The following is a 24,416-nucleotide window of genomic DNA, read 5'->3' as shown; positions in this document are numbered from 1 at the left end:
CTCAAGGTCAAACTCGGAGCAACGTTAAAGCCTCCAGCACTTCTTCTGCAGGTCCATTTCTGATGCCTCTCACCACAGATTAATCAAATTATTGATTAAGAGAACCTCAGATTTACCTGCGGCTTTATTGCTGAGAGAAATCCGCTGCCTCTCATGTGGGTGGACGGTTCTTGTTGGCATTTCACAGCCTTATGCAGATTCTAATGCCGTTTTAAAAAGCTTTTTAAACTGTGTGCCGTACAGGATTCTTACGCTTCCCACCGAGAATGAAATACCAAGTCCCTGTCATGGCTTTCTCTCCACCTCCTTGCCGCTTTAAACACTCTTTTCAGACATTTCAAAGGGCCGTGAAAGGCTGGAGGTTAAAGCTTCTGACACAAGTGGGAGCCTTTCGCAGACAATTCAAAGGGGAGACAATAAACGTATTCTCCTCCCTTGCGTCCGCTGCTTTGGTAAACGTTGACTCCTGAGCACAGGACCATCACCGTCACCCCTCAGCTTGCGTTTCAGCTGATGGCCGGACAAACTGACTGTCTGTTTTTGTCTCTTTAAACCACCTTAATTCAATTTTCTCTACTTTTCTCTGCTAATGAGACACCCGTTTGCTGCATTGCTGCTGTGGAGGAGCTGGGGAACAATAATCCTACTTATAAATTCTTCCTGAACTTCTCCTGGACCCCCTGAAGGCCCTGGGAGTAAAAAAAACTCAGTTGCGCCAATGCTGATAGCTGCCAGACCGCCGATCCCGCCCCGTTTATTTTCCGTCAGAACGGAAGCATTTCCAGGGAAGGGATTACAGCAAAATCCCACCAGAATTGTGCGTAGAAGCACTGTAATTACAATCTGTAATCTCCTTACTATCGTTGTAGAGGAAACGTTCGAAGCCAGAATCCAGCGAGCTGGGAGCGCCGCCGCGGCGGTCTCTCAGTGTTCCTCTAATGATCCGCATTAACAGCTCGTTTCTGAGAAAAGCTGGGTGAACTCCATTGTCGCCGTGGAGACAGATGCTTGAACGCATGTGCTTGCCCGGATACCTTCAACAGGCCTGTCCCAGAGTATTGTACACCTGGGCCCCCAAAAGGGCGCCGGAGCTTTGAAACCGACAAACATTTGCTCTGTTGTAACGGAAAAAAGACACCAGACGCGCGCAGATGGCACAAAGCAACGCCGCTGATGTCTGTTATTGTATAATCACTACAAGGGTTTTATTCATATGTTTATTTTTCACTGTTCGTAACCAGTTTGTTCCAGTTGCCCTCTCATTCTGGAAACAGTGACTTTGAAAGCTTTTGTCATTAAATTTAATAAATGCTACACGATACCGCCCAGTGTTCTGCTGATACCTCTGGTATTTACCATCAACTCGCTAACCCTCGCCTCTCGCTCGTCAGAATAACAGGCAACAAATTAGCCTGTAAAAGCCTGATCAATTCCTGTAAAACGGGATCTTCCGCTGCCCTCCACCGAATTTCTGGTAATGTACCCAATTAGCTGGGGATCTGCCAATGTCCTGCTGGGGCCTGGCCAGCCGCGCCGCAAGCGTATTGTTTTGGTGCTAACGGGTGCAAACATATTAGCCGCCCACGGTTTATTCTTTGGAAACATTAAACAGTTTCTTTTTTTCTTTTTGCCCTGGCTGTTTGTCATAACTCTAAAAAGCTCTAAATGTCACACAATCTTTCCATGTGGTTATATATACTTGTTCATGATTGTATAAAGGTTTGGGATCAGCTAGAGAGCAATGACACAGATGTGATCTTATGATAGTTTTTTTTCCAGTAATAACATTGGTATTAACTAGCCGCGGCTAGTTAACATTGGCACACGTGAGGTGATCAATCCTGCACCTGCAGCTGTCACCGTGGTTACAAAGCGGCGCCCAGATGGTGCCACTTGAAAGCACAACTGTTTAAATGTGAGGGGAAAAAAGCTTTCTTTAGCTTAGCATGCTGCTACCACAGAGTCAGTGTAAACTTCTGGGAAGGAGGAGGGAAGCAGTTGTTGTTCCAAGTCTTTGTGATAAAGATCGGGGTCGTGTCAGCGGGGCAATTCAAAGGCTCTCTGGGAATTCCACTCTGCCGTTTACTTCCCGCATCTGAGCGGGCCTTCCAGAACCCAGCAAATGACTGGGTCGGGTGAAATCCTCAGCATCATTCTAAAATGGGCGGGGGGGGGGGGGGGGGGGGGGGGTGATTTCAAAAAAGTGTTTCTTTCCTTCTAGTTTTTAACGAAAGTCTCATTTTTAGTGACTGACTGGAGAAAGTTTTAAATAGAATCGATGATGAAACGCCCTCAACTCTTGTTTTCCTGCACAAAGTTCAGTGTACACAGTCAGAACCAGAACCGCTGGAGAGCCCTGGGATGAGAATACAGAGGCCTGACAGTAACGATGGAGGCCTGCCGCGGCCAGGAGACAGTTTCCTGGAAGATATCGCTCCGACTTCCGGGTTTGGAATGAGAAACAACGCAAATGGAGCCTTTTTCTTAGCGAGTTAGCGATGACGCTAAAACATAAATTAGGGCAGACTGTTTCTAAGCGCTGGCATCCATTCCAAGGTTACAGAACAGTCTCCTCTGACTGCAACTACAGAAAATCTGATGCTAAGCACCACAAGTAAAAACCTACTGAAACTGGAACATATTTCACTCATGTTTTCTTGTTTTATGTGTCCTTTGTGGGACACAGAGGATTTTAAACATTTAGAGGAGGAATTACTTTGAATTAATGTGGAGGGAAAAGGCGTCTTTTTGCCTTCCGGCTCTGAAATGTACATCAACAGAAGATGAAATGGGGTGTTGGGATAAATATCCAGGAGCTACAGTGACATTGAACTGAACTGTTAAAATGGTTTCCAGGCAGTGGAGTCTATAAACATAACGCTTCTTTGTTATTACTTCATAAACATTTGACATATATGACAGTTTTAGGGGACAGTTACCTTCAATCCATTCGGGATCATGCTGTGACTATTATCCCCATCCTCGCTGTTATATTTGCTTCAGTGCTTTGGTGCAGTATTTTAAGGTATCAAATAAATTTTGCCAATGTTTAGTGGCCCCGGACGGCGCCAGCGAGCGATATTATGGCAGAAATAATAAGCGTCGGCTTCCGATTGTTCAAGCGACCCAGTTTTTGAGACTTGATGGCCGCTGCCTTCACAGTCATCGATAGTTGGCCTGAGGTCTTTATCCCCGTCTGCTTTGAGCTCAGGAGAAAAGCTGTCCGCATCTGTGTCAGCCTGAATGAGGGCGAGGAGGGTCACCAATGACCTTTTCTGCTCTTAGATAACGGCTCATTGTGCTCACCTTACCTAATCATCTTTGATAATGAGGCTTTTTTGGAAACAAGGAGAAAAGGGTGTCAACATTCGAATGCAGCATTGAGAAGGAAGCTTGAGTTGGTAGCTGGAGAAGAGTGTGTGTGTGTCTGTGTGTGTGTGTGTGTGTGTGCGTGTGTGTGTGTGTGTGTGTCCTGGGACGGACTGCTGACCCGTCTAGGGTCCATTAATCAATAACTGTGACATCTCCTAGGAAGTTTTCCATCACTTTTGAGCAGTTTCTCTGCAGGAATTTCCTTTTTCCCTTGTTGACTCAGAAGAATGAGCAGGCGAGTTGACTCATTCGTTCGGGCCGCGTTTCACGCTTAGCAGCCGACAGAACTATTGTTCAAAGAAAGGAAGCTAACTCAGACGAACGCCACCTCCAATGTTCTCCGATGGCCACAGTGTTTTTTGTGAACTTAATCAGAATCCGCCGAGTGTTTACCGTCTGCCCCGCCGTCTGTTTCTGCTAAAAATAGACTTCCTTTAGTTCAGAAAACAATGCATGTCTGGAGTCAGAGGCTACATTTATTGATGCAAATGTACAGAAGGGACTGAGCCGAACGTTCCCTGAGCAGCATTAATGTGATAGAAGGAAGAGAAAGAAAATAATTTATTCTGACTTGAGCAATTTGTGTGTGTGTGTGTGTGTGTGTGTTCTTGTACAGGATACATTGTGAGGACCTGTATGCACATTGAATCTACAAAGTGAGGACAAAGTCTCGCTTTAGGCCCGTCCACACATCTGGTTCATGAACTGATTTGGATACAAATCTACAAATCCTCTGCAAATGCGGAGGCCATTTTCTTGTAAAATGTTTGTCCTAGACTTTGAAAAATGAGATAATCATGCCCACAAAACATGCTGATTCCCTTTAATGACCGTGAGTGTTATTCTGCACCTAAACCGAGGGAAAATCTGTGTCAAGAAGTCTCCTGTTTCTGAGGCTCCTCTCCCGCCATTGGCCAAGAGCCGTGATGTCACCGAGCAGAGCGAATATAAGGAGCTGTCCTCCCGCACAGAGGACAGACCAGCTGAGCTCTGAGTGGAGGAAGACGACTTTGACGGGGAGCAAACACCAAACACCATGTGCAGAGGACTGGACTCGTTGCCGAGCACCTGCCTGGAGAGGTGAGACACGCACTCTTCTGACTCCTTCTGCTGCGGGAATACGCCGCCGCTCTGACGTATTTGACCCTTTTCCCTGCAGGGCGAAGGAGCTGAAAGCTCTGTTTGGAAGTTTGCTACAAAAGTCAGACCACAGCCTCAACAGCCAGGCCAAGAAGAATGAGAAGCACAAGTAAGAACGCTTCTTCCATTGCTGCGGCTTTTTTTAGGGTTTTAGAACATTTCCTGATAATTTTCCTTCTTCTGACAGGTTGAACCGTGAAGAACCCTTCACCTGGAAGGAGTCCTTCGACAAACTGCTGTCCAGTCAAAGTAAGTCCTCACCAACGTCTCCGTGTGTTCTTACGTCCCCTGAAGAAGATCTCACCTGAGATGTGCTCTTCTCAGATGGACTGTGCCTCTTCAGAGCCTTCCTGGTCTCAGAGTTCAGCGAGGAGAACATCGCCTTCTATCTGGCCTGCGAGGACTACAAGGAGACCAAACCCTCCAAGCAGGCAGCCAAAGCCAGGAACATCTACGAAGAGTTTGTCCGCTCTGACGCGCCGCGAGAGGTGATTATCACACATTCAGCCAGGCTCCAGGATGTACGCCTGTCAGGTGGATGTGACCCATCTTCTCTTCTCCACAGGTGAACCTGGACCACGCCACCAAAGCCATCACCAAGGAGAACATTGAGGAGCCCTCAGAGTCCTGCTTTGACCTGGCCCAGTCCAAGATCTACACCCTGATGGAGAAAGACTGCTACCCCCGGTTCCTGAAGTCCCCCACGTACCTTGAGGTCACAAGAAAGGTCAAATCAGGCTAACAGACTCAAAAACTTTGAACTTGAAGAGGACGGAAGCTCGCCGAGAGCCGGCGAAGGTTCAAACAGAACAAACATCTCCACCCGAGGAGCGCGGCGACCTGTGGATTAACTCACCCTGACGGAGGCTGAGGATGAAGATTACACACTTGAAGATGGGAGAAGACGCTCTGGAGGACGCCTGTCCTGTACCGACAGGACCAAGTGAACGGCAACCTGCTGCTTTTATAACCCAACGAGACTCAGACGCACCAGAGAATATTTATTTATTATTTATTTAATAATGTTTAATAATGAACAACTGAGACAAAGTCTCTGATGTGCTTGTGTTGTTTTTTGAATACGCATCTGTTTGTGAAGACGTAAGATGAAATAAGTGAACTGAATAAAAGGATAAAAATGTTGGTGACTGACGACAGAAAAATAGCAGCAGAAGAAGAAGACGAAAACGTCACTAATCACTGCCTCAGTGGTTCCTCAGTGAAGAAAGTGTGTGTGTGTGTGTGTGTGTGTGTGTGTGTGTGTGTGTGTGTGTGTGTGTGTTTTCAATGCTAAAAATACCTTTTCAACCACACACATTTGAAACAGGGACTCGTTAAGTTTCTTTGGAAATGACACATCAATCTGCTATAAAAACCAGAATCTGGGGGGGCGCTGATGAGCAGAGTATAAATAAATTAATTCCCAGCTGGGGACTAATCATGCATTTAGCTAAATGAAGATGCTCGCCGGGTTGTGCAAGTGCGTCAAAACAGGACATGAGAATCTGCGAGTGCACCCGAGTGTGATGGAAGGTCACCATGGAGACGTCAGCCACCTACCGAGCACCTCCACGGGCAGCTTTGTTTACTAGCTCAGCCGTTGAGTCAGCGCAGCCCACTCAATCTTCATAAATTAACCCCCTTGCGGCAGGCGCCGCCCTCGCCGCCATTCCGCACCCACGCTCTCGTCCCCTCCAACAATTTAGCATCTTGCACAGGTACGTGCCGAACAATTACTCCAATTATGGAAATTTTATGGAGTGTTTCGACGTTTCCAAACGTCCTTTAAGAACAAGTGTAGGAACCTGAGGAGGCATCAGGAGGGGGCGAGAACATAGAGATTAAAGAGGGAAAGTAGAGTCAACCCTGGCATTATTTCAAACTCTCATTGAGTCCAAATCTAACAGACTCAACGGCAGGAGAGGAAATTTATCGGATTCAATTTGCTGAACCGATTTTTCATACTAGCTTTAGCAATTTTATTGAGAGTTGCTCTCAGTAATACATTAAAGTGTGTGTGCTTCTTCTGTTTTTGCTACATTTTTTTGTGCTCTTCCACATCTCGTTTCATTCCCAGTTGTTTGCCTAGATGGACGCGAGCACCATCTTTAGACGCTCCTCAATCCGCAAATAACCGTAATGTGTTTGCACAAACGGCCAAAACAGGCCCATTGACTCTCAAACCGACCTGATTTCTTCACATTCCGCATCGTAAAGCTTTACAGTCCTCACCTGGATGGGCTGGAATGAGGGAGGCTGAACGCTGTTGTTTTTGCTGTTTAATGATCCTTTTACAGTGGCAATAATGAGCTCCTTTAAATGTCAGTAGAGCTGTAACTAAAGGGGCCCAAATGGGGGCCGGGGCCCACTCACCAGTAAAGACGAGTCAGTGCGCTCAATTTAATGCATATTTGTGGCTTGAGCAGCAATTAATAACTACTTGAACTTGTGTGAGCCCAGGTGAAAAACAAAGACAGTTGCCGTTGCCGTGGGAACGTAACCCTGCTCGGTCGAGCGGAGCTATTGTCAGAAACACTCCAGGTCCGTTTCCATTTATTTGGATTTTTTTTTTTTTTTTCTTACAAAAAATGTTAACAGAAATAAATTATGAAAGTTTCCACTGGTCAAGATGATCACGCTCATCTCCAAAACACCCGTGTGACACTAGAATACGGTTATGTCAGCATCTGCCCGGTATTATGTCAGCGGATGGGGGGGTTCAAACCACATGTTGTGAATAATATTGACTCATCTCCGCTCAAACGACCTGGGAATCAGTTTCCAGGGAAAGTTGTGCCAAAGACCCTTTCCTGGTTCTGCTGGTTCCGACCTGAAGTTTAGAGAGTCTGAATCACCCAGCTGCAAACTGACGGCACCATCAAGACTAAATACTGTTGGACTCTGGCGCCACCAGTCAGAACTGGAGATATTGAGGCTTTTTAATTGTATTTATAGTCGATTTTACAGGCTACAGAGGACAAGAAAGGTGTTGTTCAACTAATTTAGAGTGAAAAACCAGGTTCTAAAGATGTGATCAGGAATCCTGCATCTCTCTGGTGGGAAAAATGTGCTTTCGCATGTCAAAAGCCATAAAACAGAGTGGAAGAAAATGATGCTAACTGAAGCGTTCCCACAGCGTGTTTGGCCAGAGTGCTTCTTCTCTTATGATGAATGTCTGTGATAGGATGCAACTTCAGACAGTGTTGTGAATATTGTAAACCTCTGAAAGCTTTTACTGCAACTTTCCAGCATCATAAATTACTTTTTGCACATTGCAGCTAAAAGCATGAAGTTCAGGGATCAAACAGTGGGGGGGACAAACAGACGACTGTATATACAGAGTTTCTAATAAATTTCTACTTAGATTATATATGATGGCAAAAGGAAGCCATTTCTCCTCATTATTAGCTTCTTATCTTAGCGTAGTTTGCTTTAGCCTAGCATAAAGAAACAAGCCTTGATGCCTTGAGCAAAGTCCGTTTCCAGGACCTCCGGCGTTTTGAGTGATTCCTTCGCCAATTGCCCTGCAGTTATTCTTTATTTACTCCAGCATAATCTCCAGCAGGCGACCGACAAGAAATCCTTCCCACCAGATGGTAGAAAAAGATCAAAGGAGTTTGAAAATAACTGGAGAGGGCAGCGATGAGCCACCAGAGCCTCCAGTAGCCATTTATTCCATTTACAAACTGCCTTATGTCAAATAAGCCTGCAAGTCGAGGAAATCCAGGAACCGGCATGGGTCAGACGGATGAGTCAGTGTGTGTGTGTGAGTGTGTGTGTGTGTGTGTGTGTGTGTGAGAGAGAGAGAGAGAGAGAGAGAGAGACTATGAAGAGCAGCAAAGGCCTGACATCCGCTGGTCGTGTGTCAGTCTGAGTTCCAGCTGCTGGACATCAAACCATCCCTGCAGGGTTCACGCTCGAGTTTGTTTACCACATTAACGATGCGACAGTTCAACAGCAAAGTATCCTAAATACACCGCGTCTAGCTGTACCAGCACAAACACACGGAGGGCCCTTCTGCTTTTAATATAGTGTCAGATTTTTGTTTTTTTGAAGAAAGATTTGCTATTAGCATGTTAGCGTGCTAATGGAACAACTCAGCTGGACACCGTGCACACGTCACGAGAGATAGAAGAAGCTGTAGGGGGACCTCGGACGCCCTGGAGTCCAGTTCATCAGCAGGTTATGCCATGAGTGAGCATCTTTTCCCGCAAGATGGCGGCGTCAATAGTCGTCCCTAAATGTATCACCGAAACCGAAGGAGGTGTCGACAAATGAGGGCCGTGTCACCAGCTGTGAAGCAGGAACGGGAGACGAACTTCTGAACGAGCGGGCACGGCTTCTGTGATCCGGTCAAGTGTAACCTCAGGGAACACTTTGTCCTCAGACGACACCGTTCTGTCACTTTGCTCCTACAAAACCAGCGTGAGCTCATTTACAGGTGACAGCGTTTGTTCCCTGAGGCACAAGAAAACAATATTGACTAATGATATAATAATTCCTCCTACACGCAGACAATCAGAGATGCACGCAGAAAAGACAGGTAAGGAGACTCAAATAGGCTTTGCTTTTCCCTCTCCAAGATAAATGAATTACGTGGACCACAGCGCCCCCTACTGGTAGAACTGGGAATCGGTCGATTTACGCCACCAGTGACTGAAAACATGTATTTGTGATTTCCCCCCCCCCCCCCCCCCCCCATAATTAATATAATGGAAATATAATTCATAATATAAATACATATATTAGTCACTTATAATGAAAAAATCTTTGAAATTAGAGCTTTATCCTGCCTCCACGTCTGAAAATAATAGGCAAAATGATAAATGTCTTTCTGACTGTTCTGGAGCTTCTGCAGAAGTGGGTCAACGGCTGTGGGAACACGGGTCGGTGCTGTGGTTGTGAAGGTTGAGAAGGACCCATTGAAACCTCAGGATGTGCTTCTTTTTAACGGCGAAGTTTCGCCGGGTCAAGAGCGTGTGTGTCTTTATGTAACTGCCACGGGATCACTCTGCCTTTTATTTTTCTCTGGTTGAAAGCCTCCATCCTCACGTCTTCCTCATCATCCTTCAGGTCTGCTACCACACAACAACAACAACAACAGGACGTCATTGACAGATCTGGAGAGCACCGAAGAGGCTTTATTAAAGGTCACCGGCCGCCTCCAGCTCAGAACATTCCATTAACATCCATCCAGTTTCTCCTCACCTCCTCTTATTCCTGATTGGGGTCGGGAAGGCTGCAGGATGAGAGCCAGGGAAACACAAATTTGGTCTCCAATTAACAATAATGTTTGTGTTTTGGGGCTGGAGACCAGATGTCATTAATAGTTCGTGAGCAGACCAACAACTACAGTTCGTAACCTTAATCTCTTGCAACTCAGACTTTCGCTGTGTGGTTCTCTCTCTGGGGGGGTGAAGTTGCTTTATGTGTGTTTATCTGCTCACGCTTTAGTGATCTGTTTGAGTGATCTGCCCCCCACCCCAACTGCTGGAATTGCGCCTGGAAACTGACAGGGAGCGCGTTTATTCCCCGCGATGCCGCTAGATGTCCCACATCCAAACACCTGCTGTGGCCGCTTGTAGCAGTGGCTGCCTCCATCTGTCCGGATCGACACCCGCGTTCCAAACCCCAAAATCCCCCACTTCTCCTGGATATCGATCTAACGTCAAGCTACGGAGCTCCAAGGGTGGGGGGGGCACGATGCGCTGAGATCCGCGCGTCATCGGGAGGCCGGCGGCGGTGCGCGCCGCCTCACACCGAAGCGAGGAGCTTCAGCGAGTCCCCGATCGTTAATTGACCCCCCCCAGCCCCCCCCACCTCGTCAGCCAATCCTTCGCCTCAGCCCGGATGACCTGCGGATTCCAGCGTCGCTCCGGTGAGAGTGCGCAGGAGATTCGCGTGTGTGCGGGGTTGGAAGAGAAGAGCAGTCGGCCATCGGTGGGGAGATGCCAGGGGTGACCAAGTACAATTTAGTGGATGACGCGCACGATTTGAGGATCCCCATGCACAACGACGAGGTGTTCAAATACGGGGTGTGCTTCGAGGCAAAGGTACGGCAGCAGATGGTGAGAATACAGAACGATGTATAGACAGATCAGATCCTCGGTTTGTGAAACACCTGTTTATGCGTTTATGTGACGTTTACGTCCTCGGTTGAATTTTTTTTTTGGGGGGGGGGGGGACTCCGCGTAATAAATTAAATCACAGGTTTTTATCTCAAACCATTAATGAAGAATAAGCAGTGCAGATGACAGTTCTGACCCGTGCATGTGCGCAACTCACCTGTGGGGTTTTATTAATGGCTGTGTTTCATGGTTTCCCCTTCGCTTTCTTCCATTTGTCCTTTTTCGCGCTGTTATGTGACGCTGTGCTGTCCCAGAAGGAGCCTCAAACTTTTATTTCTATACACAAAGACAGTGAAAACCTTCCCATCCGGAGGTTTGAACACGGAAAATGGAATGATCGTTTTCCGGTGGTTTTTCTCCCCCCAGTAATGCTTAAAACGATGGAAGATGTGTCACATGTCTCGCTCTCGACCTGTTTGCAGTACATTGGCAGTTTGGAGGTGGGCCGCCCCAGCAGCCGGGTGGAAATCGTCGCAGCGATGAGGAGAATCAGGGTAAGATGCTCCCAACAGCAACTTTTGTCCGATCCCATGACCTCCAGGCTGTAGCCGATGGCGGTTCAGTCCCCCCCCCCCCCCCGGTGCGTTCGCCGAGCAGCACTTGTTGACACAAAGCTGTGCAGGCAGGTGGATTCGGCGGGCTGTCAGAGCCCGCCGCGGTTCCCCCGCCGTCACGCTCGGCTGCAGAGCAGGAGGAGAGGATTTAGCTGTTTGTCAGCTGTTCGGTTTAATCTAACAACCCAGTCGCCGTGGCACCCAGAAGGTCAGACGCGTCCCCGGCGACTCCAGGGAAGATGTAATCCGCCCGGTCAAGAAAATGCCCTTTTGATACCAGCGAGCACTCATTTCCTCCTGGAGGCTCTGCAAACTCATGGGGGGGGTCCAGTGTTTTCAAACTTCCCCTCACACACCCACACAGGAGGACGTCAGAAGAGCGTCGGCAGCGAAGAAGATGGAGATGAACATCCATTGTTACGGTTCTGACAGCTGGAGCATAGAGGAGGAGGACGAACCGATGAGTGTGTGTGTGTGTGTGTGTGTGTGGGGGGGGGGGGGTGACAGATTAACAACGTTAATAATTAAACACGAGACAGTTCAACGCATCAACAGGAAGGAACACAATTGGGTGTTTGACGACGTTGATGCGGCTCTCCGACAGCATGAGCGTGTGTGTGTGTGTGTGCGTGTGTGTGTGTGTGTGTGTGCGTTGGGTCAGGTGGATCAAGGGTCAGGTGGTTCTCATGGGCGGACGCATCTGACGATGAGGAGAGGGGCCGGGGTTGATGGAACACCGGGATCTCTCGGAACGCTCCGGACCTGCCTGAGCTTCTGCTGCCTCTGCAGGCTCCCACATGAATCACTCAGAGGGATGAACGTGTCCCACACGCGCCACGGAAACAGCTCCCGGGAACCAAAGCTGACAGATTTTTGTTTTCCCCGCGTTCACTCAAACCGGGAAGCAGAAGGAAACGCCTCGGGGGCACGTTGGGGGGGCGGTGTCGCTCTCCAGAGAGCGGGAAATCGGTGGGACTAAAGCTGACTGCTCTTCCTTCACAGTACGAATTTAAGCTGAAGAACATAAAGAAAAAGAAGGTCAACATCGTGGTGTCCACAGACCACATCCGGGTCATCCTGCGCAAAAAGAGGAAGGTCAGACCCCCCCACCCCACCCCCCCACACCCGCTCCCCGGTTTGTTTGACCGCACCAAAACTCTTAAAAAGACTTTTCTGTGTGTTTCCCGTGATAGAGAAAAGGTTGGTCGTGGGATGAAGACGCCGTCGTGGTGACGCAGGACCCCATCTCCAGGTAGACCCTCTGCACGGTAACCCCCCCCCCCCCCCCCCCCCCTCCCTGAGGGCCATGTCTCCTCACCAGTGGCTGTTTTCCCGTTGACAGGATCTTCTACGTGTCGCACGACGCCCAGGACTTGAAGATCTTCAGCTACATCGCCAGAGAGGGGCAGAGCAGCGTCTTCCGCTGCAACGTCTTCAAGTCAAAGAGGAAGGTACTGCCGTTCCCGTCTGTGAGGTGATGTACGTCCCTCGCCAGATAAAAAGAATAAAATCTACACCCCCCCCCACCAACACCACCACCGGGACAAAGACGGAGCGTCGGCAGGCTGCCGTCCCCTCACCATGGATACCAGACAGTGTCTTAGTGTAGATGAATACTAATTATCCCAGCAGAGACGAGGGAAGAGGAGACGGGCCGTTTTCATTTCACCACCCCGTCAGGGATGGAGGGAACGAGCCGCCTCCCCAGGGGGGGAGGGGGGCGCGCTGCCTCATCGCGGCTTTTCTGGATGGAGTAGGAGGAGATGGACCGGGAGGGGATTCATCCGTCCCTGCAGGGCTTCACTTTGCTTTCAGAAAACCTCCACATGTGAAATACGGCTCCGGCGACACGTACGAGCCCCGGACTCGTATTTACCGGTGATTGAATGGCCGCGAGGGTGTCGCCGCCCCCCCTGAGCTGATCTCATCTTCCCCCCTCCTGTTGTCACAGCCTGTGAAATAGCTCCATCAATCAGCCTGGCAGCAGAAGGTGTGCAGGGATAAAGATGAGCGGCCATCTTCCCGCTGTAATTCCCTCTCCTTTGTCTTCATTTTGAAGCCTCACCTTCCTCCTGCTGCTGCACACACACACACACACACACACACACACGCAGACACACACACCCATTCTGTCCTCTATAGCCGCATGTGTATCTTATTACCCACCACACACACATTTCCTGTCTGCTTCTCCTCCTGTGCAGTCTCAAGCCATGAGGATCGTGCGGACGGTGGGTCAGGCGTTCGATGTGTGTCATCAGCTGACCCTGCAGCACAAAAACGATGATGGGGAGGACGAGGACGAGGAGGAGGACGGGAAGGTGGCGGAGTCAGAGGCAGTGCCAGGTTGTTCATCTGTACACAAACACAGCCACACACAGGTTTGGACTGTTGTCTTGGACCCAACGTATGGAGGAAAACACACACACACACACACACACTGTCTGCAGTTCCTCCTGTCCATCTGTTTCTCTTTCTCACTTTTTATATAAAAAACCCTGAGCAGAAACATTGGGAATAGAGCCGCCATTTCGCGCCAGTTGATTCCATTGTCCTGCTCTCTCGTCAGCAAAGAAGAGGTTGGGGTTGGCAGAGAAGAACAACCTTGACGCCACCACGGAGGAGAGCATCGACTGCATCTCTTCATCAGAGCCGGAGAAGAGCAGGCGGGAAGAGGGCTTCAAGAACAGCCTGGAGGTGGGTCAAGGGAGGCTCCTGCCCAGAATACAGAGATGACAGCTTTAAAAAAGCCCAGTCGGCAAACATGACATGACACAAACAAGCTATCACAGCAAGAAAAGCCTGCATGACACGCGTTGTGCTTCAATATTTCATAAACCTTTTCATCTGAGTGGCGAATCGATGGTTAATTAATAAATGTGGCGTCTCCGTGCCCACACGAAGGCGCTTTGGAGGCTCGTTTGGGAGGAAATCTGCAAGTTTCTCCAGCATTTTTATTTATTCATGAGATCAGAGATGTTTTGTAGCACCGCTCTGCTAACACCGAGAGCGCTGATGACCAAACTGGCTTCAGATCTGCTCAGAGACCTGAAATGGTGTTCCTCCATCTCCCGTGTGTCCTTTAAAGGTCAAGCGTCCTTCACCGTGGAGGATTGTTATCGATCTCCCCTCTCAGATATGACAGAAAACCTGTGCCCCCCCCCCGGGCGCAGAGCTCTAACTTAATTAGCTGAGTTGTAATTCCTTTGTGATCAAACCAACAGCAGCTAAACAGCCAGTCGGGTTATAGATTCTGACCCGATCTTTGGTCTCGTGATTACATTAATCGATGCTAATCTTTTGTAATCAAAGGAATTTGCTAGTGGAAAAGATTTGTTTTGATCAAGTAATTACAAATAATGGATAAATTACAATCCCATTAGAGCAGCAAGGTTCGCACACAGTCCTCAAGGCTGTAATCCAGCCAGGTTTTCCGAACAACCGGACAGACTCTTTCACCTGGTTCCCAGTTGATGAAAGCCGTCTTCTGCCTGGGAGGATGGAAAACCTGGCTGGATCGTGGCCCTTTAGGATTGGATTTGAGTGTTCTATAAAAGATGGAATAATCACTCAACCTAACTTGCACAGTCCGTTGGCGGTCGCCAGGGGGCGCTCTTGTAGACACGGAAACAAGTGTTAGCAGAACTCGAGACATCGCCTTGCTTCTGTTTTGGTCTTCATTGCTTTTTTTTTATTCCCTCACCTCTTTTTCTCTCCATGTTTGTTTTTATTACCACCATAACTGCAAAAAACATCATTGTACCAAGCGGTCGGAACTTTGTCGTCCCGCTCTGAGGACTGAGAATTCCATGCCAAAAGTTCCTTAGGAAGGTGTCATGAATGCCCCCTGTCTGTCTGCAGGGGGCTGAAAGCCCACCTCTCCTGCTGAATTCACCCATCTTCGGAGGCCCTGCGTCGTATCACCCGGCGGCCGAGGCCTCCGTCTCTGAGGAGCACCACATCCAGCTGCTGAGGAAACAGCTGCAGCAGCAGGAGCAGCAGGCGCTGGCGGCAGCAGCGCAGGTACGCACATCAAAAAAAAAACCAAAACACTGGTTTTGTTGCCATTCTCTGGTGCAGAAAAGGTGGGAACCCTATCATTTCCCTCCATGTAGTTACCGTGGTTGCCATAGTTACAGAGAGCCGAGGCAGGTTGAGTCAACATGTACTCTGACGGCAGCAGCAGCTATTTATCAGAGCTTCTGCTGGGTAGAGAATGATGGAAGATGACACAGACTGATGGAAGACCCAATTCAGAATGTTCCTCCGAGCATCATCACGCTAGCAGGCTAACAACGACAGCGCTAACGTGCACGGTGTGCATACTTATACCGATAAAACCAGGCCTGTTCCTCTACACCTCAAAAGACAAACTCATCCTTTCTTTCATTATTTCTGGTTCTATGCCCCCGTCCCCTTGATGGTTAGATTGAGAAGTGGTGGAATTGGTTCGTGTGTTGGGGGGGTTTATCACTTTTTCAAAGGGATTAAAGGGATTTGATTTGTCTTTGATGATGTGCAGGTCCGCGTCCTCCAGGAGCAGCTGTCGGTGGAGGCCAACGCTCGGAACGATGCCCAGGTCAGAGTTCAGAGGCTGCTGCAGCAGAACACCGACCTCCTGCAGCACATCTCCCTGCTGGTCAGACAGATCCAGGAGCTGGAGATCAAAGCAAACAGACGCTTAACGTCCGGTGAGTGCTTATCCCGTCCCTTTCCCTCTCTGGCTCCTATTTTCTCTGGCGTCCTCTCTCCTCTCGCATCGCCTCCGTTCCTCCACTCATTCATGCAGCTTCACTGTAGATAACTGTATCTCATGGCAACCATCTCAGAGGCTTCAGCTGCGCTTCTGCGTACGAGGGATCAAATCCCGTCAGCAGGGGTCTGTGGTTCGTGTAGCAGTGTGTCTGTACTGGTGCTGTAGCAAGACAACCAACTCTTTGACTCTCGACGTTGTCTTTGTGTTTAGTGGGGTCCCAGGACAGTCTCCTGGAAATCACCTTCCGTGCAAGGCCCCCCAGCGCACCCTGTGAACCCCTGCCCTCTTCCTCCTGTACGCGGTCCGTGACCGCTCCGTCCCTGACCCCCGTCATGGACGGTTCCTGGGACCCTGCCCTTCCGCCGAGCTCCTCCTCGGCTTCGGTGGGTGCGGACGTCGGCCCTCGGGGGGTCAGCAGAAGCGGAGTCCGGCTGGAGTGTTTCCGTTTCTCCACCAGGGGCCTGGACGGCCAGGAGCCGGGTCAGGACTCGGGGGAGAACCCCAGCGACGGAGCCCCCGATGACAGCTCGCCGCTGGGGGAGCAGGTTTTAGGAGCCCTGGAGCTGCTGCGGTTTAGGGAGTCCGGGATTGGGTCCGAATACGAATCCAACACGGACGAGAGCGACGACCGGGACAGCTGGGGGCAGGCGGAGGCGGCGGACAGCTCGGCTCGGCTTTTAAACGTGCTGGACCCTGAGACTCTGCCGGACTGCTTAGGGGAGGAGGTGGCCGTATAGATGGACCAGGAACACCTGTGATTAAAGTGCACGTGGCGTCTGCAGATGTTCGTGAGCACTCGTCACCCTTCAGAATAATGTGGTTACTTTTTAATCTTGATTTCCGTCTTTATGTTTCCGGGTCACAACGAAAACCTGACAAAAATGGCATAAATGAATAACCGAAGCAGGGAAAAAAGCATAAAAGCTAAATCGTCAAAGACAACAGAAAAATGGTTAAATCAAACACACAGCCGGTAATTACCTCCAAAGTCGCAAAACATAAATGATGAGCCAGATAATCAAGATTTGATCCAGTTACATCAAGAGAAACTTTAGAATAAAACCTGAATGTTTTTCTGGTGCGTGGACAGACTGTAAATACTAATCGATGTGTAAACGAGCATGTATCTCATTGTATGGTTTTATTTCCCCATTAAAATAAATCCCGTAGAGTCTATTGACCCAAATGCACAAGTATATCGCCCCCTATTTAATTGCACTGGTCTTTGTCTGGTTTTGTCCAATTAAAAGCAGTTTTCTAAAAGAAGTTTCTCGGCCTTCAGACTGCTGGTTGTGGCCTTTTCTCCAGGTTTGAATCTCTTTCCCAATAATGCTTCCCCTCCCCAACATCCAACCAGGATTTGAAGCACCAGGATTTGCTCTCATTTCTGAAAAATGAAGACAGAACGTGCGTCAGCGCTGCCGGGGACATCAACAGGATCCAGTCAGGGTTCCTGCCAAACACCCACCGTCCAATTCACAGGGGGTTTGCTATCAAAAGGCTGATGATGAGTCCAGCAAGTTTTGGTATTTCTCAGCTGAAGAGTGAAAACAAGCGTCTCCATACTTGAGTCATTTGCAGTTTTATTCTCAGTCAAATTGCCAGTTTGAGCTCCAGGCACAGCCAGACGTGACGCGGAAACAGTTAATCCGGGCGCATCATCTCGGCTGTATCAGCCTCCGGTAATTAGCAGGTTCTCCTCTGAAGGAAAATCTTTTCTGGTCAGTTGTTCAGCTGCCAGATTCTGCTGCCCTTCGCGGGATCCGGGACTCAGACACGAAAACCATCTGCGGATATTGTTGAATTCTGGGGTTTCAGGCCTCAAAAAGACAGCAAAGAGTGTTATTTCTGTCTCTGTTCTCCAGCCAGAAAGACCGTTACATCGGCCTCCATTCTCTCCCTCTCTCTCTCTCTCTCCCCCTTCTCTCTCTCTCTCTCTCTCTCTCTCTCTCTCTCTCTCTCACACACACAGTTTCTCTCTCACACACTTTTCCACTTCCAGAAAGTCCTTCAGAGAGAGGTGAGTGATTTCCTGTGCTGAATGCAGCCATAGATGTGGACTATTCCCCGAGGATCTCAACAATTTGTAAAAGTAAGTCAGATCTGTACATTTCTCATTTTTATAACCATTAATTAACGTCGATGTGAGTTTTCACAGCAGTTCAGTACCGCGACCGCCTACACAAATGAAAAACTTCATTTAGTTACTGGTAAATAGATCTAAAGTCGTCTCGGAATATAAAGACGCCTGCTGTGGGCTCTCTGATGACGACCATCATCATTAAAGAAGCAATTTAATTAAACCTAATATTGCTTCTTTTCTTCTAATGTGAACATTTGAAATTCCAAAGGCCATAAATGAATAGTACTTATGTACATACTTATGATCCCGGTGATGATCTCACTACGCTGAGATTCTATCTAATGGTGTAATCCCCCATTTTTCTATCCCATTTTCATTCCTCTTGATGGTTTTGCACTGCTTGATCGTTCCATCCATTTGCTTGTGTGTGACCAGTGAAGCCCTTTTGTCCAGTAAAACCTCTGCTGTGTGATTTTAACGCTCACTGACTCGTTGAAACCTTCAAGCAGAGATGAGATGGAGGTCACAGAGGTTCACTGGATCTCCCGCCGGGTCGTCTTCATGCTGCTGGCCGTTACCGCACAGGCGCAAGTCAACCCAGGTAGGCTAGCTGTTTATCCTTGGCCAGTACACGTGCTAGTGCAGGCTGGGTTCTGATATGATGGGATTAGCAATGGGAGATTTACTGTGAAGCTGGAGTGATTTGGGTTTGATGTGTCAAATAGGATCTGAAAATAACCCGTCATATTCCTGAGGGACAGGTATGTTGACAAGACAGAGAGGGACGGCAACCTTAGGTGGGTGGGCTCAGAATACAAGCCTCTATGTGTGTGTGTGTGTGTGTGCGTGTGTGTGCGACCACGAGGCTCCTGCGTGGAGATTTCACTTACCTTGTGGGGTCTAACGATGATACTAATGCCAAAACATGAATGACCCCACAAGGATATGCAAACCTGTGTGTGTGTGTGTGTGTGTGTGTTGGCGCGTGCGTGTGCGCGCGCGTGCACACGCATGCGGTTTTCCTAATGGTCAGACTGCAAATATCCTCAGAACAGGCAGACCTTTCACAGGCCGGGGCATTCGTGGAAAAGGGAAAAAAAGAGTTTTGTAGGTGTAGCCGTGAGCACACGCATATTTTGTCACGCGTGCGCACACACATGCACCCGTTTGACTTTCCCAGTTGTAGCAAAGGGCGTATTTGTGCCGCTGCTCCTCCAAAGGTGGCCCGCTGAAGGTGGATGGGACGCAGACGTGGCCGTGAGCAGCAGCGCCGTCGTGTTGCGTCCTTGCTGCCGAGCTTGCGTTTAACTTGAACAGCTGCTGCCAAAGTCAAAAAAAAAAAAAGGTCCCTCACGTGTAAAAACCCACTGCCCTTACATTCTAGCCCAGGCTGGAACAGTGACGCCTCTGTTTGGTTTTAGAGGGTTTCAGAGCTGCAGGAAAAGGTGGAGGGAGGGAAGGGGGGGTGAACCGAACCACACTCCAGCTCACATTGGGCCCACACAGCCATGAACTCAACATGCATGCGTGTGTTTGTAGAAACGTGTCGCTATCCTCTGGGCATGAGCGGCGGGCAGATCCAGGACGAGGACATCTCCGCCTCCAGCCAGTGGTCCGAGTCAACGGCTGCGCGATTTGGCAGGCACGGACCCCCCCCCCCCCCCCCCCACCCCAGTAATTTATTCAGTCATTGCTGCTGCAGAAGGAGAAAATTGAGAAATTTACGCCGCGGCAGCGGCGTTGGCCGGAGTGTCGACAGCACCGGTGACAGATCTACAAATCTGAACAGTTTCCATGGTTACCTTGCTGGATGCCGAGCACAAATGCAGTTTGACACCTGCTGCCGACGTTATGCTTTCAGACCAAACATGCTATCACAGTGATGAAGCTGCCCTGGAGATTCTCCAGGTTTTGCCGGCGCAACGGTACCATTAATCGTGCCAATCTTCACAGTCCACCGCTGATCTTCGTTAATAATTACACATCATTAAGAGACTTCTTTCCTGTAAATCTCCTCTCATTAATCACCGTCCGTCTCCTCGTCCTCCTCAGGCTCGACTTAGACAACGGAGACGGCGACGGGGCCTGGTGCCCTGACATCATGTCGGAGCCGGACGCCCTCAAAGAATACCTCCAGGTGGACCTGCGCTCGCTGCACTTCATCACGCTGGTGGGCACGCAAGGTCGCCATGCCGACGGCATGGGTAATGAGTTTGCCCAGCGCTACAGGATAAAGTACAGCCGGGACGGCAGCAGCTGGGTGGGCTGGCATGACAGGAAAGGAGGGCAGGTGAGTCTGGCGCCAAGCAGGAGGGAATTCGATGACTTTTGCTGACATTTTCCCGCTATTTCATTGTCAAATCTACTGTCATTATGTTCAGGGACTCAGGACATCTGTGAAGGACACATTGTAATAGACATGTAAAGGCTCTCTTTTTCCTTTAAGTGGTGGCTGCAAAGACAGACATATTATTAGAACAGCTACTGCCTGTGTCATCACTTCCAGGTCATTGAAGGCAACAAGAACGCGTACGACGTGGTGCTGAAGGACCTGGAGCCCCCCATCATTGCTCGTTACGTCCGCTTCATGCCTGTGACGGACCACTCCATGACGGTGTGCATGCGAGTGGAGCTGTACGGCTGTGAGTGGCTGGGTGAGTCGCCCTCTAACCTGGCGTCGGCTCAACGTTCTCCACCTTCTAAAGTCACCTTTGTTTTCATGTCTCACGGCTGTCCAGATGGCCTGATGTCCTACAGCCTTCCAGATGGACACCTGATGATCTACAGGGGCCTGGATGTTTACTTCAATGACTCCGTTTATGATGGAGCAGTGGCTGAGAGGTCTGAATTTCCTGCTATTTCTGTTAATAAAAACATAAACTGCGGTTCTGGATGGCTTCACTCATGCCTGTCGCCTTCTCCAAGGCCAGTCATTTTTCTTTCTGCCCACCACCAGACTGACAAAAGGCCTCGGACAGTTGACGGATGGAACCGCAGGTCTGGATGATTTCCTCCACAGTCACGTGTACGGCATGTGGGCTGGGTATGACTATGTGGGCTGGAGCAACAAGAGCTTTCCCAAAGGCTACGTGGAGATGATCTTCGAGTTTGACCACGTCAGGAACTTCACATCCATGAAGGTAAAGAGAGAATTCCAGTTTTATCCCAAGAGGGGACAGAAAAATAGAGCAAAGGTAGATGTAAAGGGACCCGCGTGCTTCGCCATCTCCACAGGTCCACTGTAGCAACATGTTCAGCAGGGGGGTGAGGATGTTCAAACAGGCCAGCTGCTACTTCCGGTCCGGATCAGATTGGGAGGCCGACCCGGTGACCTTCAGGCCCAACGTTGACCGGGAGAGCCAAACCGCCCGCTTCGTGATTGTGCCCCTCGGCGACCGCACGGCCAGTGTGATCAAGTGTCGATTCCACTTCGGTGACCTTTGGATGCTTTTCAGCGAGGTGGCTTTCCAGTCGGGTAGGGATGGAATCAAGGCGGACGGTGGGTTTTACTGGAGATAAACCGTTAAAAGCTCCCCTTTTCCTCAGGGTCAACAGTCTATAACACATCTCTCAGTCCTCACATGCAAGGAGCCCCCAGAAACACGCCCCCAGGTTAGCCGAACCCTTTATGACTTTTTAAAAACACAAGCTCAACATGAATAAAAGGTGTAAATTTGGAACTAAAACATTTTTTGGTGCAACAGCGCTCCCTGTTGGGGGCGTTATAATATTATTTACAGGTGCCAAAAATCATGGCGTTATTGCAATAACTGATATGAATCCGGATTATTTTAATGGATGTGATTGTCAGGGGACGATCCTACCCATAAAGTGGACGACAGCAATACAAGGATCCTGATTGGCTGCCTGGTGGCCATCATTGCCATATTACTGACCATCATAGTCATCATCCTGTGGCGACAGGTCTGGCAAAAGATGCTCGAGAAGGTGAGAAGGTGTTTTATTGGTTTGCGTTGTGTTTCCAGTTTTAAAAAATATAAAATCCTTACGTCTAATCTCACCTGTTAGGCTTCCCGTCGTCTGCTGGATGATGAACTCACGGCCCGCCTGGCGGTCCAGACCCGGGCCTTTGCCTCTCTCCACTCCTCTCTGTCGAGCGACACCGATTCATCGTCCAACTCCACCTACGAGCGAATCTTTCCCCTCTGTGCTGACTACCAGGAGCCTTCTCGCCTCATCAGGAAGTTGCCGGAGTTTGCTCAGTTCACCGGTAGGACGAAAGCACCGCTTAATAACTGTCACGATGTTGGGTTGATGGTAAGACCCCACTGATGTGTGTGCTTCAGTGCCAGGCCAGACCCTTGTCTCCTGCGCCTCCGACAGCGCCCCCCACTATGCAGCGGCGGACATCATCAGTCTGCAGGAGTCTTCAGACGGCGGCGCCTCCGTCACAGCAGCCAGCATGAATCTGTTTGCTGATTCTTCCATGAGAGAATTCCCCAGAGACAAACTGAGCTTCAAGGAAAAACTGGGAGAGGGCCAGTTCGGAGAAGTACTCTATTTAGCCCTGTTGTTTGTAGCGCTGCGTTGTTTATTTTTATAAATTTTCAGTTTGAAAGCTAAGGTCAAGTACCGCAGACAGGGCTAAAAGGTACACTTTCATGTCAGGTGCACCTATGTGAGGCCGAGGACATGCTGGACTTCCTGGAGGAAGAGCTGTCAGTAGAGCAGAACAGAGAGTCTCCCCTGCTGGTTGCTGTGAAGATGCTGAGGGAAGACGCCAACAAGAATGCCAGGTAAAACCAGTAGGTGGGCTCATCCCCCTCCCCTGGAAGTGGATTTTCTAACCGGTTGGTTTCACGCTGCCCTGCAGAAATGACTTCCTGAAGGAGATCAGAATCATGTCTCGCTTGAGGGACCCCAACATTGTGCGTCTGCTGGCGGTGTGCGTGGACACGGACCCTCTTTGCATGATCACCGAGTATATGGAGAATGGAGACCTGAACCAGTTCCTGTGCAGTCTGAGACTGAAAGAGGCCTTTGAAGAAGAGAAGATGAATGTGGAGGAAAAAGAGCAGAAGGGTATCGTCAGGTAGGCCCCCTGACATCAAACTGGAACGGTTGTCCGGGATGTTATCATGGGCTCGACTCCCCTGTCTGTCTTGTAGCTTCTCTACCCTGATCAGCATGGCTGTGCAGATTGCATCAGGTATGAAGTACCTCTCCTCTCTCAACTTTGTCCACCGTGACCTGGCGACCCGCAACTGCCTGGTGGGCAAGAACTGCACCATAAAGATCGCTGACTTTGGCATGAGTCGAAATCTGTACAGAGGGGACTACTACAGGATCCAGGGCCGGGCCGTGCTGCCCATCCGCTGGATGTCCTGGGAGAGCATCCTCCTGGTGAGCATTAGTTAAAAAGGGTGTAAGCATGCATGGATGAAGAATGGAAGATCCACTCTGTTTAATCATTACTCAGAGCTCTAACAGCATCACTGAATAGATTGTGCTATGTTTTCTCAGGGAAAGTTCACAATGGCAAGTGATGTGTGGGCGTTTGGAGTGACAATGTGGGAGATTCTGACTCTGTGCAAGGATCAGCCCTACTCTCATCTATCTGACGAGCAAGTGATCGAAAACACAGGCGAGTTCTTCAGGGACCAGGGCAAACAGGTGAGCGGATCACACCGCTTTAGGTTTCCAAATCCTCTTTCTGCGGGTTTCTTGGTTTATCCACAGATTGTTGTGTTTGTCCTTTTTTTCCTCTCATGATCCCAGGTGTACCTGCCAAAGCCTCACAGATGTCCCGACCGGCTCTACAACGATCTCATGTTGAGCTGCTGGAGGAGGAACGCCAAGCAGAGACCGAGCTTTCAGGAGATTCATACGCAGCTGATGGACAGTCTGGCGTAGCAGACTGGTTAAAATATTCCGAGGTCATAAACAGCCCTTCACATGTATGAAATGCTCAAGATTGTTTAAAACAGCAGCGCTTTAAATTATCTGACGTGACACTTGAAGATAGCTTTATTTTGTAGATTTTTTGAAGTAGCTGCATATTTATTTGTGTTATTTACAATGCCCTGTATATTTATAGAGGTAGATCCGTTTTTTGTAACTTTTTTTTACATTCAGTTTAACAATTAATGTGTATTTGTGAGACTAAGCCAAAACTAAAAGGTATTTTATAATTGTAAATGTTGAGTATTTTAAAGTTTCTTTCTGCTCTGTAGCCTTTCGGAGAGATCTGATTTTCTAAATATGTTTTTTTTATATGTCGTTTTTCGTGCTTTTATAATAGCTGTCAAAGGTTCCTTGTACATAAAGAAATTTAATTCATCTGAGTTCTTGGTGTGTATTTTTAAATCTCGCGTTTTTTTCCTATTTTGGGCCTCCTGGGTTTCCGTGCAGGACGCTGATTG

General features: G+C 49.0%; 3 protein-coding genes across 5 annotated transcripts; all 3 read left to right on the top strand.

Annotated features, from left to right (window-relative positions):
* The first annotated feature begins 4,325 nt into the window (after window positions 1-4,325).
* Window positions 4,326-5,653, top strand: rgs5b (regulator of G protein signaling 5b). Its single transcript, XM_003975761.3, has 5 exons — window positions 4,326-4,452; window positions 4,532-4,621; window positions 4,700-4,761; window positions 4,837-5,000; window positions 5,078-5,653. Exons 1-5 carry the CDS (start codon window positions 4,409-4,411, stop codon window positions 5,252-5,254), a joined length of 537 nt encoding a protein of 178 aa, XP_003975810.2. The 5' UTR covers window positions 4,326-4,408; the 3' UTR covers window positions 5,255-5,653.
* Window positions 5,654-10,006: 4,353 nt separating this feature from the next.
* On the top strand, window positions 10,007-17,136 carry LOC101079174 (carboxyl-terminal PDZ ligand of neuronal nitric oxide synthase protein-like). Of its 2 annotated transcripts, none has more exons than XM_029831531.1 (10): window positions 10,007-10,580; window positions 11,063-11,134; window positions 12,197-12,289; window positions 12,388-12,446; window positions 12,537-12,645; window positions 13,399-13,540; window positions 13,764-13,891; window positions 15,056-15,217; window positions 15,717-15,885; window positions 16,161-17,136. In XM_029831531.1, the coding sequence occupies exons 1-10, from the start codon at window positions 10,461-10,463 to the stop codon at window positions 16,685-16,687; spliced, it is 1,581 nt and encodes a 526-aa protein (XP_029687391.1). In that variant the 5' UTR covers window positions 10,007-10,460; the 3' UTR covers window positions 16,688-17,136. The 2 variants fall into 2 exon arrangements, with proteins under 2 accessions (XP_029687391.1, XP_029687392.1); XM_029831532.1 differs by having other exon boundaries at window positions 10,011-10,565.
* Window positions 17,137-17,944: 808 nt separating this feature from the next.
* LOC101079402 (discoidin domain-containing receptor 2-like) lies at window positions 17,945-24,308 on the top strand. 2 transcript variants are annotated; one of them, XM_029831665.1, is made up of 17 exons: window positions 17,945-18,042; window positions 18,543-18,634; window positions 19,573-19,675; window positions 20,086-20,323; window positions 20,540-20,687; window positions 20,772-20,874; window positions 20,990-21,173; window positions 21,268-21,508; window positions 21,580-21,645; window positions 21,845-21,981; window positions 22,063-22,264; window positions 22,347-22,546; window positions 22,663-22,790; window positions 22,868-23,086; window positions 23,163-23,397; window positions 23,518-23,667; window positions 23,773-24,308. In XM_029831665.1, exons 2-17 carry the CDS (start codon window positions 18,550-18,552, stop codon window positions 23,905-23,907), a joined length of 2,574 nt encoding a protein of 857 aa, XP_029687525.1. In that variant the 5' UTR covers window positions 17,945-18,042; window positions 18,543-18,549; the 3' UTR covers window positions 23,908-24,308. The 2 variants fall into 2 exon arrangements, with proteins under 2 accessions (XP_029687525.1, XP_029687524.1); XM_029831664.1 differs by having other exon boundaries at window positions 22,341-22,546.
* Window positions 24,309-24,416: the final 108 nt, after the last annotated feature.

The sequence above is a fragment of the Takifugu rubripes genome, chromosome 22 (assembly GCF_901000725.2).
Source record: "Takifugu rubripes chromosome 22, fTakRub1.2, whole genome shotgun sequence".
Classification (NCBI taxonomy): Eukaryota; Metazoa; Chordata; class Actinopteri; order Tetraodontiformes; family Tetraodontidae; genus Takifugu; species Takifugu rubripes.
The sequence above is the reverse complement of the archived record's forward strand: the minus strand, read 5'-3'. Positions and strand labels throughout refer to the sequence as shown.

Excerpts from the sequence above, each read along its gene's own strand:
- rgs5b (XM_003975761.3), top strand. The coding sequence starts at position 4,409 with ATGTGCAGAGGACTGGACTCGTTGCCGAGCACCTGCCTGGAGAG. Across the intron at positions 4,453-4,531 it reads CCGAGCACCTGCCTGGAGAG|GGCGAAGGAGCTGAAAGCTC; the intron begins GTGAGACACGCA and ends TTTTCCCTGCAG. Across the intron at positions 4,762-4,836 it reads CAAACTGCTGTCCAGTCAAA|ATGGACTGTGCCTCTTCAGA; the intron begins GTAAGTCCTCAC and ends TGCTCTTCTCAG.
- LOC101079174 (XM_029831531.1), top strand. The coding sequence starts at position 10,461 with ATGCCAGGGGTGACCAAGTACAATTTAGTGGATGACGCGCACGATTTG. Across the intron at positions 12,447-12,536 it reads ACGCAGGACCCCATCTCCAG|GATCTTCTACGTGTCGCACG; the intron begins GTAGACCCTCTG and ends TCCCGTTGACAG. Across the intron at positions 13,541-13,763 it reads GGAGTCAGAGGCAGTGCCAG|CAAAGAAGAGGTTGGGGTTG; the intron begins GTTGTTCATCTG and ends CTCTCTCGTCAG.
- LOC101079402 (XM_029831664.1), top strand. The coding sequence starts at position 18,550 with ATGGAGGTCACAGAGGTTCACTGGATCTCCCGCCGGGTCGTCTTCATG. Across the intron at positions 20,875-20,989 it reads GATGGAGCAGTGGCTGAGAG|ACTGACAAAAGGCCTCGGAC; the intron begins GTCTGAATTTCC and ends GCCCACCACCAG. Across the intron at positions 21,646-21,844 it reads CCCCAGAAACACGCCCCCAG|GGGACGATCCTACCCATAAA; the intron begins GTTAGCCGAACC and ends TGTGATTGTCAG.